Raw genomic sequence first — 17,255 nt, 5'->3', positions numbered from 1 at the left:
CTCGATCCCAGGACCCCGGGATCAGGACCTGAGCCGAAGTCAGACACTTAACCAAATGAGCCACCCAGGTGCCGTAAGACTTAATTTCTTAAGAACAGTTTTAGGTTTGCTGCAAAATTGAGGGGAAGGTACAGATTTCCTATATACCCTCTGTCCCCACACATGCACAGCCTTCCCCGTTATCTCTCTCTCTCTCTTTTTAGAGAAGTGTCTATTCAAGTCTTTAGCCCATTTTTAAAATGAGTTATTTTTCTTCTGCTATGGCATTCTGTTGGGTTCTCCTTTTTTAGAGAGAGAGAGAATGAGCATGCGTGCTTGAGTGGAGGGGCAGAGGAGAGGGAGAGAGAGAATCTTAAGCAGACTCCACACCCAGTGTGGAACCTGATGTTGGGTTCGATCCCATGACCGTGAGCCCACCACCTGAGCTGAAATCAAGAGCTGGACGCTTAACCAGGTGCCCCAGCCTCCCCACTATTAACATTTCCCACCAGAGTTGGTTGGTTACAATCGATGAAACTAATTGACACTTTGCATAGACTGTAAAAAATAATTTCTACTCTCTAATGAGTATCTGTTGATTCGTTATCATTATATTTTCCTTTAATTCTTTGAACATATTTATAAGACTTGCTTCGAAGTGTTTTTCTACTATTTCCAACATCTGGGTCCACTCAAAGTCAATTTGCATTGGCTGCTGTGTTCCCTGCATGTTGGTCACACTTTTCCTATTTCTTCGCATGTCTATTAAGTTTGGTTGAAAACTGGCCATTTTAGATAATATAGTATAGCAATTCTGGATTCTATTTTATTTTTCTAAGGTTGTTTTTCTTTGGAAACTTGCCTGGACTTGAAGTGTACAGTCTCTCCCTCTGTAGGGTGGCACTGGGCCTGCTTAGTTTTTGTTTTTGTTTTTTTTTTAAGTCTTATTTTTATTCATTCCTAGTGGTCACCACTGGATCTTCCTAATGTAGTAGTCAGCCAGTGATTTAGGCAGAGGTTGAACCCAAATTCTTTAAGCCTGTAAGACTCCCATCCTCTGCTGAGCAATCTGTCCGTGGGTTGGGAATCCTTTCAAACCTCCATTGGCTTTCACTTTTCCTTGGCCTCTCCCATTCCTGCACAGCTCCCCAGTTAGCCAGGGAGGGGTGGAGCGTGTAGGTCAGCTTTTCTGTGGTTTTCTCACTGTCTGGATCTTGCTGTCACATTTCTGCCTGGTCTGCTGCTTATCCCACCTTGGACTGGAAGGTCGGGCTGGTAAGGCTACAGGTTTTCCTCATTCCTTCCCAACCGAGCCACCACTTTTAGCTAGCAAAACTAAAGACCTCAAAGGTTTTTGGAGCCAGCCCCACGTTGATAAGACTACCGTTTTTGCCAGCCAGACTGGGAGGGTGAAGGGATGCGAGCAGCCTGTCAGCAAGGCCACAGAATCCTGCTGCTCCTATACTAACCTGCAGCAGGTTGTAAAAAAGGATGCTTCTCATTTGGTTGTCTGCCTTTGGTGGATTTCTAGTGCCCTGAAGCGGTCGTGTGTGTGTGTGTGTGTGTGTGTGTGTGTGTGTGTGTGTGTGTGTGTGTGTGTGTGTAGTGGGGAGCTTTTTGTTGTTGTTGTTGTTTTTGTTTTTGTTTTGCACAGAGGAATTGACAACCTCTTTATGCTGCCATAACTGGAAGTCCCTCTTCTCATTTTTGTCATCATTCCACATGAAGAAAGTGAGGCTCAAAGAGACAAAGCAATTGGCCCTTGGAAGTAGGGGAGCCAGAATTAAACTCAGGGGCTCTATTAAAACAAAAAACAGCTTTATTGAAGTATAATTGACATACAATAATTTCTACTCATTGAAACTATCCAATTTGACAAGTTTTGACATGCAGATGCACATCACCACCAAGATAATGAACATATCACTGTTATGTTTCTTTGTAATCCCTCTTCCCTTCCCGCTGTCTCTAGGCAACTGCTGATTTACTTATTTTCACTCTATTGGCATTTCCTAGAATTGCATGTCAGTGGAACCACACAGTACCTACTTTGTTTTGTCTTTTTTCACTCAGCCTCACTGAAATTCATCCATGTGGTAGTTTATATCAGTAATTTATTTCTTTTTACTGCTAAATAGTATTCCATTGTATAGATGGGTGAAGGTTTGGTTACATATCTGGTGACGGACATTGGTGTGTTGTGTCTAGGTTTGGGTTATACTCATAAACCTGCTGGGAATATGTGTGTGCAAGTCTTTGTGTAAGATGCATAGACATATGCTTTCATGTCTCTTGGGTGATATTTAAGAGTCAGATAGCTGGATCAGATGGCAGGTGTAAGTGTGATATTTTTAATAAACTTTTAATTTGGAATAATTTTAGATTTACTGAAAAGTTTCAAAGGTAGCACAGAGAGTCCCCGTCTACTCCTCATCCAGTTTCCCTCAGTTAGTCTTACATCGCTGTCATGCACTTGTCAAAGTGAAGAAACAGACGATGGTGTATTACTATTAATTGAACTCTAGACTTTATTTGGATTTCACCACTTTTCCCAGTAACCTTAACTTTCTGTTTCAGGATCCGGACTCTGCTGGTCTGTTACAGTTTCTAAGTTGTTGCCTTTTTTCATGTCCTTTGCCAGATATCCTGTGGAATGTGATTGCATGTCCTTAAATCTGGATTTCTGATGTTTTTTCCTCATGATTGAACTGGGTTTATGAGCTTCGGGAAAGACCACCACAGAGGTGATGTGTCCTTCTCATCAATCATATCGGGAGGGGGTGCCTGGGTGGCTCAGTCGGGTGAGCGATTGACTCTTGATGTCAGCTCAGGTCGTGATGCTGGGGGCATGAGATCAAGCCCCGCATCAGGCTCTGCACTCAGCAGGGAGTCTGCTTGAGAGTCTCCTCTCCCTCTGCCCTTCCCCCTGATCTCTCTCTCCCTTAAAAAAATAAAATAAATAAATCCTTTAAAAATATCTTATCAGGGGTACGTAACATTCACACATCTCTGGTGATGTTAACCATCACTTGGTTAAGGTGGTGTTTACCAGTTTCTCCATGTAAACTTCATTTTTCTCCTTTCCCTACTGTAGTCACTAAGTCTAGCCCACCTTCAAAGGGGCAGGGAGATTTAGTTCTCCCTCCCGTGGCAGGGAATGTGTACATATAGTATTTGGAATTCTTCTGTAGAAAAGACTTGTATCTTCTCTCTTGTTTCTTTATTCGGTCATTTCTTCATATCAGTATGGAGTCACGTATATTTATTTTGTGCTTGGGTTATAATCCAATACTGCATTATTTACTTTGTTTCTCAAACTGCTCCAGGTCTGGCCACTGAGGGTTCTTTTAGGTTTACCCCTGTGACCTTCGGTCATGCTGCCACGTCCACATCCTTACTGTCTGGTAACGCAAGATGCCTGAAACACGTCTTACGATTTCCCTGCCCAACCCTAGAATCAGCCATTTCTGCAAGGAGTCTTGGTTCCTTTTATTGGAGAATGGTGTTTAGAAACTAAGATCTGGGAACTAGGGATGCTCACTGCTCCTGGGGTCTCACTGCTTCCGGGCCTCTCAGGGGACTGAGGTATGGGATATACGTATGTCAAAACTGACGTATGATGTATAGTAATACACACCCTCAGCTAGATATGACTTCACTGTGGTATCTCTCACTGCAGTACAGAACCACAGGCATCTTATCTCCATCCAGCAGCGAGAACCCCAGTTCCTAATATCCGCCGAGGATTTACTGATCCGTTCAACCCCAGGGGGCATGTAGGCAGTTCCGCCCTCGGGAAAGAAATGTACCAACGAGAGTGCAGTGTTTATGTGCAGTTCCTTTTGTGCTTAGCTTTCTAGTTCCCAGTCGAAACATGATTTTCCAAAGGTACTCGGATCAGCTCCTTCTTTGCCCCCCCGACGTGGGGGTCCGTATGTAACAGGGAAGTCCTGGAGACCGGTTACAAGGAGGAGACGGTGGAGGAGTTATCCTTTCCTTTCAAAGACCACAGAGAGTCTTCAAACGAACCATGGAAATTCCTGACCAAGATTCAGGAAAGAAAAAAATAGGAAAAAAAAAAAAATCTTACGCTCTCTTCTCTCTTTTCTCTCCCCGTGAAAAGGAAGAGCCCCTCCCAAGTGAGACACAAGAGGGTCTGGTGCTTGCTAAGACAGGACCAAGGACGTCCCAGTTTTCACTATGTTTACGCCTGAAGCAGAATAGGCATCTTCAAGTAACAAGTTGATACTGGGAGAGGTGGTCGAAATACAAGGGGCCTAGTGCTGGACTTGGGGCTGTCCCCGTCACACCGCGGTCTCTGACACTGTGGGTTCAAACCCTGCCACCGGCTAGGGGTTCCTTATTTGACATTCTCCGTGTGTTTCCAGGCCTTTCTCCGGCCCTGCCTGGCCGTACCCAAAGCAAAAGGGAAGGTGTGAAATGGTCAGCCCCGCTCTCCCACCCCTCCAAGGGAGGAGGGCCTGGGCCGTCGCGGGCCGCGCGGCTGGCGGGCGCCATCGCGGCGGTGGCGGGGTGCACGTGGCCAGCGGGCACGCAGACGCAGTGCGGCGCTCGTCGTGGGGCGCGTCCGCCCAGAGCGGCGGTGAGCACCCCCGAGGCACGCGCAGGCGCGACGGGCGGTGTATGTGGAGGGTGGTGGGGGAAGGGCGGGCACACGTGGCTGGCGGGTGCGCAGGCGTGGTGGGCGGGGGGGGCGCCTGTAGAGGGCTCGGGGCGCGCATGCGTGGTGAGCGGCGTGTGTGGCGGGGGGGGTTGGAGGGGGTCGCACGCACGTGGCCGGCCGGGGCGCAGGCGCGTTGGGCAGCGGTTGGTGGGGGGCGGCAGGTGTACGTGGCCGCGGGAGCGGCGCCGCGGTGGGCTGCAAGGCCGCGGGTAGTCGGCGGGGCTGAGGCGGCATGGAGCGGTTACGGTGGCAGGTGGCGGCCGTGGCGACCTTGGGTCTCGCGCTGGCCCTGGAGGCGCTGCCCTCCGTGCTGCACTGGCTGCGGGCCGGGCGCCGGCAACAGCGGCGGAGGCCGCCGCGGCGCGAGGTGCTCTTCTTCCCGTCGCAGGTGACCTGCACCGAGGCCCTGCTGCAGGCCCCGGGTGAGGGGCCGTCGGGGCCCCCAGCGGGCTGCCTGTGCAGCCTCCCCCACGGCGAGAGCTCGCTCAGCCGCCTGCTGCGCGCCCTGTTGGCCGCCCGCGCCAGCCTCGAGCTCTGCCTCTTTGCCTTCTCCAGCCCGCAGCTGGGCCGTGCGGTGCAGCTACTGCACCAGCGCGGGGTGCGCGTCCGGGTCATCACCGACTGCGACTACATGGCTCTCAACGGCTCGCAGATCGGCCTGCTCCGAAAGGCAGGTAGGCCAGGCCGCAGAGGCCGGGAGCCCAGGCTTGGAGCTCAGGTCCGCGGAGCGCCCTGGGGCTCACACCCGACCTGGCGCGTGATCTGACCCAGGGGGGAATGTCAAAGGCGGGCGCTATACAGGGGTGTGAGGATAGGCGTGACCCCATTTATGTCCCGTGGTGGCCTTGTGAGGTCAGGATAGTTTTACCCTGGAGAGACTCCGGGGCCATCTGTAGAGGGCACCTGCCCTCCCCCCGTGGGTGCGCTTCTGTGCTGTGGGTATCTGAGTGTGAGCCCCGGGGCGTGAGCAGCCTGTGTGTCCCCCAGCCAGTGGAGGAAGATCTGGGGGGATTCTCAGAGGCTGGGGGCCTGCCCAGTGACAGCGGGGAAGCGACCGAGCTCTTTTGATTCCCCACATTGTCATGACCGGTGTTGGCCTTGGGTGGAGGGGGAAAGCCCAGGGCAGGTAGAACCGGGGATGTAGCGGGGCAGCTGAGTTTTTGACTGCTGCAGACTGAAATGACAGTGGCCTAGCCAGACGGCACTGAAGCCGTGAATTCGGTTCAGTGAAGGGTGAATTCGAAAAACGAGTCTGCAAGCCCACCCGCTAGCCGACTCTCCGTGACTGTGTGCATCGGAGGAAGTGCCCCAAGGTGGCGAAGATTGGGCTAACCCACCGAGGGGCTGAAGGAGGAAAAAGGCATTTCACCTTAACGGCACCAGTGGATTTCATGCTGGGGCTTTTGAAGTGAACACAAATAACACACTAAAAAGTGCAGCTAAAACGTTTAATTGGTGAACAGTTAATTTGTCCCTCGAGCTGCACAAGACGGGGAAGACCTGGAGCTCTGGCTGGCCTTTTTCTCCCCTGGGGTGGGGACAGATGAAGCGGGAAGTAGGAATGATTTTGAAGAGGGTCTAAATTCAGATCCTGGGCTTACCTGTGAGTTCTGTTATTTCCTCCTCAACTTCAGTGTAGCGGTGTGTTCTGCCGGATGGCAGAGGCTGTGGTAATGTTGGAGGCGGGCAGAAATGGTCAGGTTGGGGGGGGGGAGGGGCGGAAGGTGAGGGAGCCGGGGGTGGGGGGGGTGGGGGGGATGTTAAGTAGGCTGCATACCCAGTCTGGAGCCTGTTGCAGGCTCGATCCCCCAACCCTGAGATCGTGACCTGAGCCAAAATCAGGAGTCAGACACCTGACCGACTGAGCCAGCCAGGCGCCCCCAAAAATGGTCAGATTCAGATCTGTTTTGAAGGTACAGCTGACAGGGTTTGCTAGTGGGCTGGGCGGAGGGGGTGAGAAGTAGGAAGTGGTGTCTGGGTCCCCTGGCATAGGAGGGTTTCAAGGCAGGGTTGCTGGGCCAAATCCGCAGGTAAATTTGAAGTTGAGAGAAGCCACAAATAATTTCTGGTGTGTGTCCCAAATATGGGACATATTTATTTTCAAAAAATGTTTTGTCATCGGAAATCCCGTCCTACCTTGGACGTCCTGTTTTTTTGTTTGTGAAACGTGGTGACCGTGTTGCAAAGCAGCCGGTTTTGAACTGTTCTTTTAGGTCCCGTTTCCAGGGGTCTTGTTCACGGAGCAGATGGCTCATCACTGAGGCAGGCATGAGTCCAGGGTTGATGCAGAGGGGGACGGACAGACAGGTCCTGTCCTAGGGGAGTTTGAAAGCAGTAGGAGAGAGACAGGAAAAGAAAAGGCAACCGTTACAGGCTCTTTGGTGAACCAAAGGGCAGGGCAAGGCAGAATTCGTTTTTGTAGCAGTTAGGGCTCTTTGTGCTTCAGCAGGTAGGCTCCAGGCACAGCAGGAGGGACCAGGCCCGACCTTCCCCCCCCCCCCCCCCCCCCCCGCCCGGCTGACTTCCAGTGACACTGAACTTCCTCACCCTAAGCACCCAGGGCCTGGCTTCTGCGGTCTTCCTGCTGCAGGCTCATCCCCCCCCCACCTCCCCGTACGCAGTGGGGTGCAGTCCTGGCGTGCATGGCGTTTCCAGGGTTCCAGGGCTGTTCCAGTGCCGGGGTGGGCAGAGCGGGAGCTCGAAGGCAGGGAAACTGCGGCCGGGTTCATGGCCGGCTCCTCGCGGCACCACTAACAGGACTGTGCTGCTGCTGGCGTTGTACTGGAGCAGTGTGCGTGGGCAGGCCTCCCCCGGACGGCAGCGCCGGGCGCGGGCAGGGCTGTCCCCGCGGGAAGGCGACTTGGGTGAGATCACTATCTGCTTGTCTCTGTCCCCCCTTCCCGTCCCCTCGGCACTCCGTCCCGTGCGCCGGTGGCGGCCGGCCCCCATCCGCCGCTGCCCCCAGCCCCTGCCCGAGGGTGACAGACTTCCCGTCTCCTCCCGAATCAAAAACAGATTGAGGCGTCGCTGCTCGCGGGGGGGCGGGCGCTGGTGGTCAAGGCCGACTCGCCCTTTCCGCAGGCATCCAGGTGCGGCACGACCAGGACCTCGGCTACATGCATCACAAGTTTGCCATCGTGGACAGGAAGGTGCTGATCACCGGCTCCCTCAACTGGACCACACAGGCCATTCAGAACAACAGAGAAAACGTTCTGATTATGGAGGATGAGGAGTACGTGAGGCTTTTTCTGGAAGAATTCGAGCGTATTTGGGAAGAGTTCAATCCTACGAAGTACACCTTTTTCCCACAGAAGAAGCAGAGTCACTGAAGGGTGCTCGCTCCTCCATCTGCGGAGCGGGAGGGAGAGTGGTGTCCAGTATCACGACTTTTGGTACCCGGAGTCGTAAGCAGACCCAAAGCTACAAAGAGCGGGGCTCAGACGGGCCTGGGCCGCGTGCACCGCGACAGAAACCTCAGAAAACGGCCGCGCGCCCTCGGTTCTCGCTCGGCGCGGCACTAAAGCGAACTTCCCTGCAGCACCGAGCCGCTGTTTCGGGCCAGCTTGTTTCCCGCCGCAGGCCCCGCCGGGCATGCAAGCTGAGCCCCCCAGCCTGATTCTAGAAGAGCCTCTTGCTTTGGCCGACTCCCATCAGCGCCCGACCCTGTCCCCAGCAGGGGCTCCCAAACGCCTGCCGCTTCTCCCCCTGGCCCGGCCGCTGCCATGAGCACCGCTGGCCCCTCGTGTCCGTCTGCTCTGACCAGCTCCTCGGGGGCTGACCGGCGGTTTGAGTCTGAAAGGGCAGGAGGAGAAGAGGGGTGCAGGGCACGGCGGGAGCGGGGAGCTGCCTTCCAGGCCCCCTCGTGAGCATCGCTGGCCCCCCCCTGAAGCGGGCAGGTGATGCTCTGACCCGGGTCCCCTTGCATGACGACCCTTTATGACAAATAACGCGTGAAGATGTTCATCCTCCGCCGCTTCGAGTACAAGGTCTGTCCGCAAGGACTGTAAGCGGCCAGAAGCTGCCTCTGTTTCCCTCCGTTATGCCTTTCGTTGTCAACATTCTCACATTCAAGATGATTTTGGGCGCTTAGAAGTGACCTTCCCTGCACTACCCATGAACTTGGCTCATTGGCAGTTTTGGCTCAGCGTAGTCCGTCATGAGTTACCCGATCATCTGGGGAGGAAACCGGGAGGGCGGCCGGTTTCGGGCTGTGGCACCTCACGGATCTCTTCCTACGGTCAGCTCTGGGATTTGCTTTCACCGGTAATGAGCCATCTGCTGTACGGTTGTGAAGTGTTACAGACTGGTTTTTCATAACACGTATCTTTATATGTCGATAGCTCAAATGACCTCCGAACGACGGTTCTGCCATCGTGTCATGTTTGTGTGTGTCATATGCCATGTGGCTTGTCCTGACGTCCCTCACGCCCACGGAGCCGCCCGCAGAGGGCCTCCGGTGCTGCATGTTTTTCCCGTTTAAAGTTACCTTCGACTTACTGTGTTAGGCAAGTAAACCTCAAGTTAATTTTTCTGATTTAATTGAAGCTATAAAGTATAACATATAGATTGGAAATAAGAAATGCTTTTGCACTAAACGTGTTTTCTCACCTGTGTGTTCCAACAGTGTGTGCTCTGAAGGGCAGCATGACAAGTGGTAGAATGTGTCCCGAATGATGAGGCCGGGTGGTCCTGGACGTCTGGCAGGTTTAAATAAATATGTTCCTGTTCTGGAATGGTCGTACCGTGTCTCTTTGCCTTTTGCTCATTCAAATAGCAGGTGCTGTTTATTACGTAACATTTTGGGGGGAGCGGACGACATACAGCTGTTTAGAGGCCGTTGGTCAAATTGGGCGCCGCCAGCAGGAGCAAGACCCGAACATATTACTGGGGGACCTTGTGAAGTGTTTTCCAAAGATCCCGAAGGTGGTTTTCGCAGGGCGGGGCTGGCCCATCACACTGCGGGTGTGCTCACCCCTGCGATTTCCCCCCCGGTGGGGGGGGGGGAACGCGACCACCTCATCTGTGTGGTGATGGGGACTGTGTGCACGCTTTCCCCTGAGCAAACACACGCAAAACCAAGAAGTGTCTTCCAACGTGTCCCTGCTGCTGGTGGCAGGGTCTCCACAGTGTTTTCCTCTCCACCCTGTGACGGTTGGCACACGGGCCACGCGCTCTCCCAGCCGTGTCTGCCCAGCACAGCCTGGCGCGGAGAAGGTCACCTAGCCCGGTCACCTGGACGAACGGTTTCAGAATTCCGAAATGATCTCTCGTAACCGTTTTATTTTAATGGCTTTGTTTATATTGTTACCTTCGTTATCTTAGCAGCAGGAGATTAAATCTCATGAGTTTCACATAATAGTTAATCGGTCGGAAAAGAATCGCAGTAAGATAAAACTTCCTCTTGCGACCCTTGTGATTAAAAACCCTTGTCGTGGCAGTGGCCGTGGCTGTCACTGGCTGCCTGCAGGTGTCAAATCCGCCGAGAGCAAGAGCGCTTATTCAAGCAGTGCACCTCTATTGTAATTTAAAGCATGTATTGGTTCTTTTGTTTTTTTTAAAAAAACAACTGATTGCTTTCCTAAAAAGACTTCATTGGGGTTCGTATATCCCAAGATTCACCCTTGTGAAGTATGCACCACCCTGGTTTGAGAGCATTTTCATCACCCCAGAAAGAAACCCATGTCCCAGGAGCAGTACCTGCATGCTCTCCCACTCCCAGCCCCTGGCAGCCACTGGTTTACTTCCGTCTCTCTGGGTTTTCCTGCTGTGCACATTTCATGTACATGGAATCCTTCACTATGTGGCATTTTGTGCCTGCCTTCTTTCACTTAGCATCATTTTTTTTTTTTTTTTTAAGATTTTATTTGACAGTGAGAGCACAGGCAGGGGGAGTGCCAGGCAGAGGCAGAGGGAGAAGCAGGCTCCCCGTTGAGCAGGGAGCCCGATGTGGGGCTCGATGCCAGGACCCCGGGATCCTGACGCCAGCCCAAGGCAGACGCTTAACAGGCTGAGCCACCCAGGCGCCCCAAGCATGTTTCTGGGGGCTGTCCCTGTTGTAGCATGTGTCGCTATTCACTTTTTGTAGCTGAATAATACTGTCGTGTGGGTAGATCACAGGTTTTGAACCCGTTCATCGGTTGGTGGACATTTCAGTTGTTGCCATCATTACGCATGATGACGCTGTAGACATTCACATGTAAGTGTCCGTGCAGCCGCATGTTTTCATTTCTCTTGAGTATACACCTAGGAGTGGGATTTTTGGGTCCTAAAACGCTATTGAGAAACTGCCAGACTTTTCCAAAGTGACTGCACCATTTTACATTCCGACCAGCAGACTGTGAGGGTTCCTTCTTCTCTACATCCTTGCCAACCAAAAATTAACTACTGACTGTTTCCGTGATAGCCAGCCTATTGAGTGGGAGGTGGTGTCTCATTGTGGTTTTGACTTGTGTTTTCCTGATGACTGAGGATGTCGAGCGTCTCTTCATGTACTTGCCTTTTATATATTGTCTTCAGAGAAGTGTCTATTCAGGTCCTTTGCCCATTTTTTTTTTAAATCGGTTTGCCTTTTTATCATCGAATTAGAAGTTATAACTTATGACTTACAACTTAAGACAAATTATAAGAATTATAAGAGTTCTTTTTATATTTTGGACTCAAATCCCGTATGAGAAATACGATTTGCAAAGACTCTCCCATTCCCTGGGCAGTCTTTTCACTTTCTTGGGTATTGTGTGCAGCTATGTGTTACTAATTTTGATACAGTTTAATTGGCCTGTTTTTACTCTTGCTGCTTGTATTTTGGTGTCATAGCTAAGAAACCATCGCCCAACCCAAGGTCACAAAGATTTGCTTCTGTGTTTTTTTCTGAGTCTTATACTCTCAGCTCTTACGTGTCAGCCTGTGAACCATTTTTTTTTTTTCAGGCTTTATAGATTTATTCAGAAAGCGATCCAATTATGATTCAACTGTGCATTTTTAGCACTGTGCAATCCAGTGTTTTCAAATACTTTTCCCCTGCACATCTGTTCATAACAATTTTATAATCCTTAAGAAATTCTCTTACCTGAAGTTTTTCATGCATTCACGTAATTTTGCAGGATGTCTGATGTGCAATGAGGTAGTAGCTATGAGCATAACCCTCTTGTAATTAAAAACAACAGGGACTTTCTTTTCTGTACAGACAGGTATGAAGTTATCAGGTAGTAACTGCCCATCTGAAAGGAACCGGTCTTTTCCTTGATCCATTAGTATGTCCCGCTGAGAACCTGGATAGGACTTCACAAGATGGCTCGCATCATAAGCCTTCCATTTACTTTGATCTTTTGCCCCAAGGACAGAGCACTGTGTTGCAAACTAGAGCAAATGCTGACACAGATTTATGTTTTCCAGGATTCCTCCGAGCACAAATCAGAGCTCCATGGCCTCCTTTGGAGTAGCCAAAAATAGACACCCTTTGGGGGGCCACCGGAAAACTAGCCTTTATGAGTTGGGGAAGCTCCTTAGTAACAGAAGAGTACGTTCTGTCGCTCGTTTTCCAAGGCTCCTCGGTGGCATCCACACGGAACCCAGCACCGGTGCCAGAGTCCCAGCCCTCACCTTCTCCTTTATTGCAGCCACAAGGGCTGATATCTGGGACGGTGACGACAAGGCCACGTTCTGAAGCAGCTTGATGATAACCCGACTTTCATATAAAATTTCGTTCTGTTCGAGTTAAACTAGGGCATTTTCCGGTTTCTGCCTTTGGTGGTAAGTAGACAGCAAATTTCGTTTTGCAGTTCAACACTGTCATGTTCCAAACCTTCCCGAAATCCTCCAAAGCACCTGTTGGCTGGAAATGCTTCAATGCCGTTCTTCGCCTGACCAGTTGCTACTGGCTCTTTAATCTGTACCCCAGGGTAGATGATCCTCGGGGGTCGGAGGTGGCGGGAAACGCAGCGGAGTGGAAAGGTGAGGCCTCAGTGTGGCTGTGTGTGCCATGTTCTCCTGTCCTCGTTGCTGGCCCCCATCGGGCCTGCCTGCTTTCGGGCCAGGCCTGTGACCCCTTTTGAGTTAATTTTTTGTGTATGGTGTGAGGAAGGGGGTTCAACGGCATTCTTTTGCATGTGAATAGCTACTTGTCCCAGCACCATTTGTGGAAAGACTTCTTTCCCCGCTGAATGGTTTTGGCACCCTTGTCAAAAATCAATTCATTCCAGAAATGTATTCACTTATTTCTGGATTCTTAATTATGGTTCACTGACCTATAGGTCAGTCCCTCTGCCAGGGCCACACTATCTTGACTACTTAGCGTTTGTGGCAAGTTTTGAAACCCAGTAAGTAAGTCCTTTGACTTTGTTCTTCTTTCCAACATTGTTTTGGCTACTCTGGGTCCTGTTACATTTCTTTTTCTTTTCTTAAAGATTTTATTATGTATTTGACAGAGAGCTAGAGAGAGAACACAAGTAGGCAGAGCGGCAGGGAGAGGGAGAGGCAGGCTCCCCGCCGAGCAGGGAGCCGGATGCGGGGCTCGATCCCAGGACCCGGGGATCATGACCTGAGACGAAGGCAGACGCTTAACCGACTGAGCCACCCAGGTGCCCTCGTGTTATATTTCTATATGAATCTTAGAATCAGCCTATCAACTTTCGCAAAAGCAGCTGGAGTTTTGATAGGAATTGCGTTGAATCCGTAGATCAAGGTTGGGGAGTATTCCCATTCTAACAATATCGTATTTTCCAACCCATGAATGTAGGCTTCCTCTTCTTTAAATAATCTTTCGTAGTTTGAATGGGTAAGTCTTACACTTCTTTTAAAAAATTGATTCCCAAGTATTTCATTCTTTTTGATATTATTGCAAGGGAATTGTTTTCTTAATGTGTTTCAGATTGTTACTAAATACAATTTTTTTCTTATGTTAATCACCATACGTTACATCATTAGTTTTGGATGTAGTGTTCCATTTGTGCATAACACCCAGTGCTCCACGCAGAACGTGTCCTCTCTAATACCCATCACCAGGCTAACCCATCCCCCACCCCCCTCCCCTCTAGAACCCTCAGTTTGTTTTTCAGAGTCCATCGTCTCTAATGGTTCGTCTCCCCCTCCGACTTACTCCCCTTCATTCTTCCCCTCCTTTTTTTTTTTCTTAACATATGTTGCATTATTTGTTTCAGAAGTACAGGTCTGTGATTCAACAGTCTCGCACAATTCACAGCGCTCACCATAGCACATACCCTCCCCAATGTCTATCACCCAGCCACCCCATCCCTCCCACCCCCCACCACTCCAGCAACCCTCAGTTTGTTTCCTGAGATTAAGAATTCCTCCTATCAGTGAGGTCATAGGATACATGTCTTTCTCTGATTGACTTATTTTGCTCAGCATAATACCAGATGTGGTATGTGTGTACACACACACACACACACACACACACACACACACACACAAATGGAATATTATGCAGCCATCAAAAGGAATGAAATCTTGCCATTTGCAACAACGTGGATGGGACTGGAGGGTGTTACACAATTCATTTTTGTATATGAATCTTGTATCCTGCAAAACTGCAGAACTCCTATAATTTTTTTTTAAGATTTTATTCATTTATTTGACAGAGACAGTGAGAGCAGGAACACAAGCAGGGGGAGTGGGGGAGGGAGAAGCAGGCTTCCTGCGGAGCAGGGAGCCCGATGTGGGCCTCGATCCCAGGACCCGGGGACCATGACCTGAGCCGAAGGCAGACGCTTAACAACTGAGCCACCGAGGCGCCCAGAACTCCTATCATTTTTAAATAGGTTTTTTGGGGGTGGATTCCTCAGGATCTCCCATATACAAGATCATGTCATCTACAAATACAGTTTTACTTCTTCCTTTCCAGTATGGATGTTTCTCCTTTTTCTTGCGAGGCTAGAATCTCCAGAACAGTGCTGAACAGACATGTTGACAACAGATACCCTTGTTTTGTTGCCGACCTTAGCGGGGGAAGCTTCCAGGTTTTTATCGTAAAGTATGAAGTTGTCTTTTTTTTAATAGATGTTCTTTATCATATTGAAAAAGCTCCCTTCTGTTCTTGCTGAGTGTTTTCATCATAAAGGGTGCTGGATTTTCCAAATGCCAACTGATGTTCAAAACTGCACCGACGTAGCTTAGACAGAAGTGTGTTCAAGCTGTTAGGATACCATTACATCAGACCGGTGTCTAGAATTTTCTTAACAGACAAAAAATCATTGCAACACCCTTATGCAATTAGAACAGCACGCTGGAACTGTGTACCCTTTGTCTGCCTGTACTCTGTGTTTCCTAAGTTTTGTGAAGTCCATAAGTTGATTTCCAATAGGTAGAGTCTGATTTTAATTTTTGTGTTTATTTGAATAAAACTTGGGGATTTCCACACATTTTCACATATTTCATTCCAAAGGTTGTGGCAATATTGGAAAACTCCAGTTTCTTATTGTAAATTTACTCAGTAGGTCACAACCAGAATTTTAAAAAGTTAAATAGAATGTAGACATCGTAGCACGTTGTAGTGGGTGCATCGTTTTGTGAAATGTTGGGTTGTGGTTGGGGTGTGCGTGCGTGTGTATTTGGTCACGAGGTACGATGTATTTTCTAAACAAAAAGTAACGCTTTAGATAAATCTAATACTAAAGGCGCAGAGACTAGAGAATTCTAGTTCCTTGATTGCCAGTTATATAGCTCCTTTGTCTCCTCAGTACTTCGTTCTGTGCTTGGCCTCCCCTGGAGGTTTCTGTAACAGAGCCAATGTCCCTTCATTCGATTCATGATGCAAAATACTTACTGGGTTGTATGCGAACATGTGCAATACAGATTTTTATGTGAAATCTCCTGATTTTAAAATGCTGACAACGAATCCCAAACTCTGAAAACACTATTTAAAAATAAGCAGATTATAAAAAGTAAAAACAAAAACTCCAGTAGAAGTCTCTAGGCTACTGACCAGTTTCTGAATTTTGACAGTGTTGACCTAAATGCATATTTTGCATGTCTCTCCATTACACAAAATCTCATTCACAGCATGCAAAGGGTGATGCAAAAATAGTTTATTATGATATAGTTTATGTAAAGTTAGGTAATATTTACAAAATAGAAATGATCAGCTACATCCACGGGAATCTAGCATGTCACACAAAGGAATAAATATTCTGACAAAGTAACACTTCAAACTGTAGTGAACAGTCGTTCAGAAACTTTGTTAATTAAAAAAAAACAGCTGCAATGACACCATGACAATCTTGAATTGTCACAGAGGGCGGGCGGCTCAGCCGGCCGGGCTCATCTGTCGGGGAGGATGGCGCCGCTGACGGGAGCCACCCGCCGCCCCCCGCCCCTGCCCCGGAGGCCCCACTGCACCTGCAGGTGGGCCTGCAGGACCCACTCGCACTCCCTGAGCCTCTGCTTGCCTCCGCACAGCACTTTGGGTTTGGTGAACATTATCATTTTGCGTTATTACAGAAATTAAACCCCAGTTAGAATCATACAAGCCTGGGGTTTGAGTATCACCGGACGGCTGAAAGAATTCGCGGCGGCAGAGTCTCTGCTGTGGATTATTTCCCAACTTGTCAGCAGAAAACGGTATGTACATGCTGCACTCTGTCCGTGCGTCCGCTCCCCCCCGCGGCTCGGCACGGTGTCCCCCAGAGCTGACTGGAGACGTTCACGCCGATAGAAGAGTCTACTAGTGAGAAAAGTTACTAAGAATTACAGTTGCTGAGGAGTCACTTAGAAACTTTACATTTTATAAATATTACTTAGGAAAATCACATGAATCCTTATCACTTAACTGGTTTTAAGTCCTAACAAATACATCAGTAGATAAGTCGTTAATACTAAAGGTAAATCCTAAAATCCACTTTAATTGGTTTTGTGATAGAAACGTGACACAATAATGACCTTAGTGTTCTTTATATGATCTATTCCTAGCTTCCTATAAAACAAAACTGAAATGTGTGTTACTAGTTTTGAAGGGCAAAGAACCGAGGCCCAGGACAGGTGACAGGTGCCCCATGTCCGGCGACCACCACCTTTCCAGAACTCCGCTCCTTCACGGCGTTCCAACTGCATCCTGGGAAGCCCCCCGCGCCCCCCCCCGACTGGCACCCACGGACCGCGTCCCTTCCCCTTGAGACCTGCACGCCCTCCTGGCTCAGCCTGAGGACCGGACGATCCAGTTCTGAGATGGTGTGACCGCATGGCCAGGTTGGCGCTGTCGATGCTGTCCCATGATAGAACCCAGGAGCTGAGATGCAGACACCTGGCCCAGTGAGTGCTCACAGGTCACCCGTTCAGGCCGGTCCTGCGACAACTGTGTTTGAAGTGACATCTCCCTCCAAGTCTTCCATGAGCCCGGCCAGGGTGTGGGGAAGACGGCCCCGCTTCCCTGTGCTGCCCTCCCTGGAGGGCTGGGGGGGGGCGTTGGTGGGGGAGCTGGCGGCAAGCATCATAGTGTTCTTGCCACAGGCACAGGGCACGGACACGGCCTACTGTACTCACGGTCATACACTCTTTCTAACTCCCCGTGAAGTGGCCACAGCTTTTAAAGAGAGACGTCAGCCATGGAAAACATTTCCTTATAACGCTGGGTGGAGTTCAA

General features: G+C 49.9%; 1 protein-coding gene and 1 pseudogene across 1 annotated transcript; one reads left to right on the top strand and one right to left on the bottom strand.

Annotated features, from left to right (window-relative positions):
* Positions 1–4,895: 4,895 nt before the first annotated feature.
* Positions 4,896–8,067, top strand: PLD6 (phospholipase D family member 6). Its single transcript, XM_028089589.2, has 2 exons — positions 4,896–5,337; positions 7,745–8,067. Exons 1-2 carry the CDS (start codon positions 4,896–4,898, stop codon positions 7,990–7,992), a joined length of 690 nt encoding a protein of 229 aa, XP_027945390.1. The 3' UTR covers positions 7,993–8,067.
* A 3,680-nt stretch (positions 8,068–11,747) lies between these two features.
* LOC114198200 (S-formylglutathione hydrolase pseudogene) lies at positions 11,748–16,102 on the bottom strand (annotated as a pseudogene).
* Between the last annotated feature and the right edge of the window lie 1,153 nt (positions 16,103–17,255).

This window comes from Eumetopias jubatus, unplaced genomic scaffold (genome assembly GCF_037043125.1).
Source record: "Eumetopias jubatus isolate StellerSeaLion01/CBP00866 unplaced genomic scaffold, mEumJub1_p1.0 scaffold_10, whole genome shotgun sequence".
NCBI classification, from domain to species: domain Eukaryota; kingdom Metazoa; phylum Chordata; class Mammalia; order Carnivora; family Otariidae; genus Eumetopias; species Eumetopias jubatus.
This window is presented reverse-complemented; position numbering and strand designations above follow the sequence as displayed.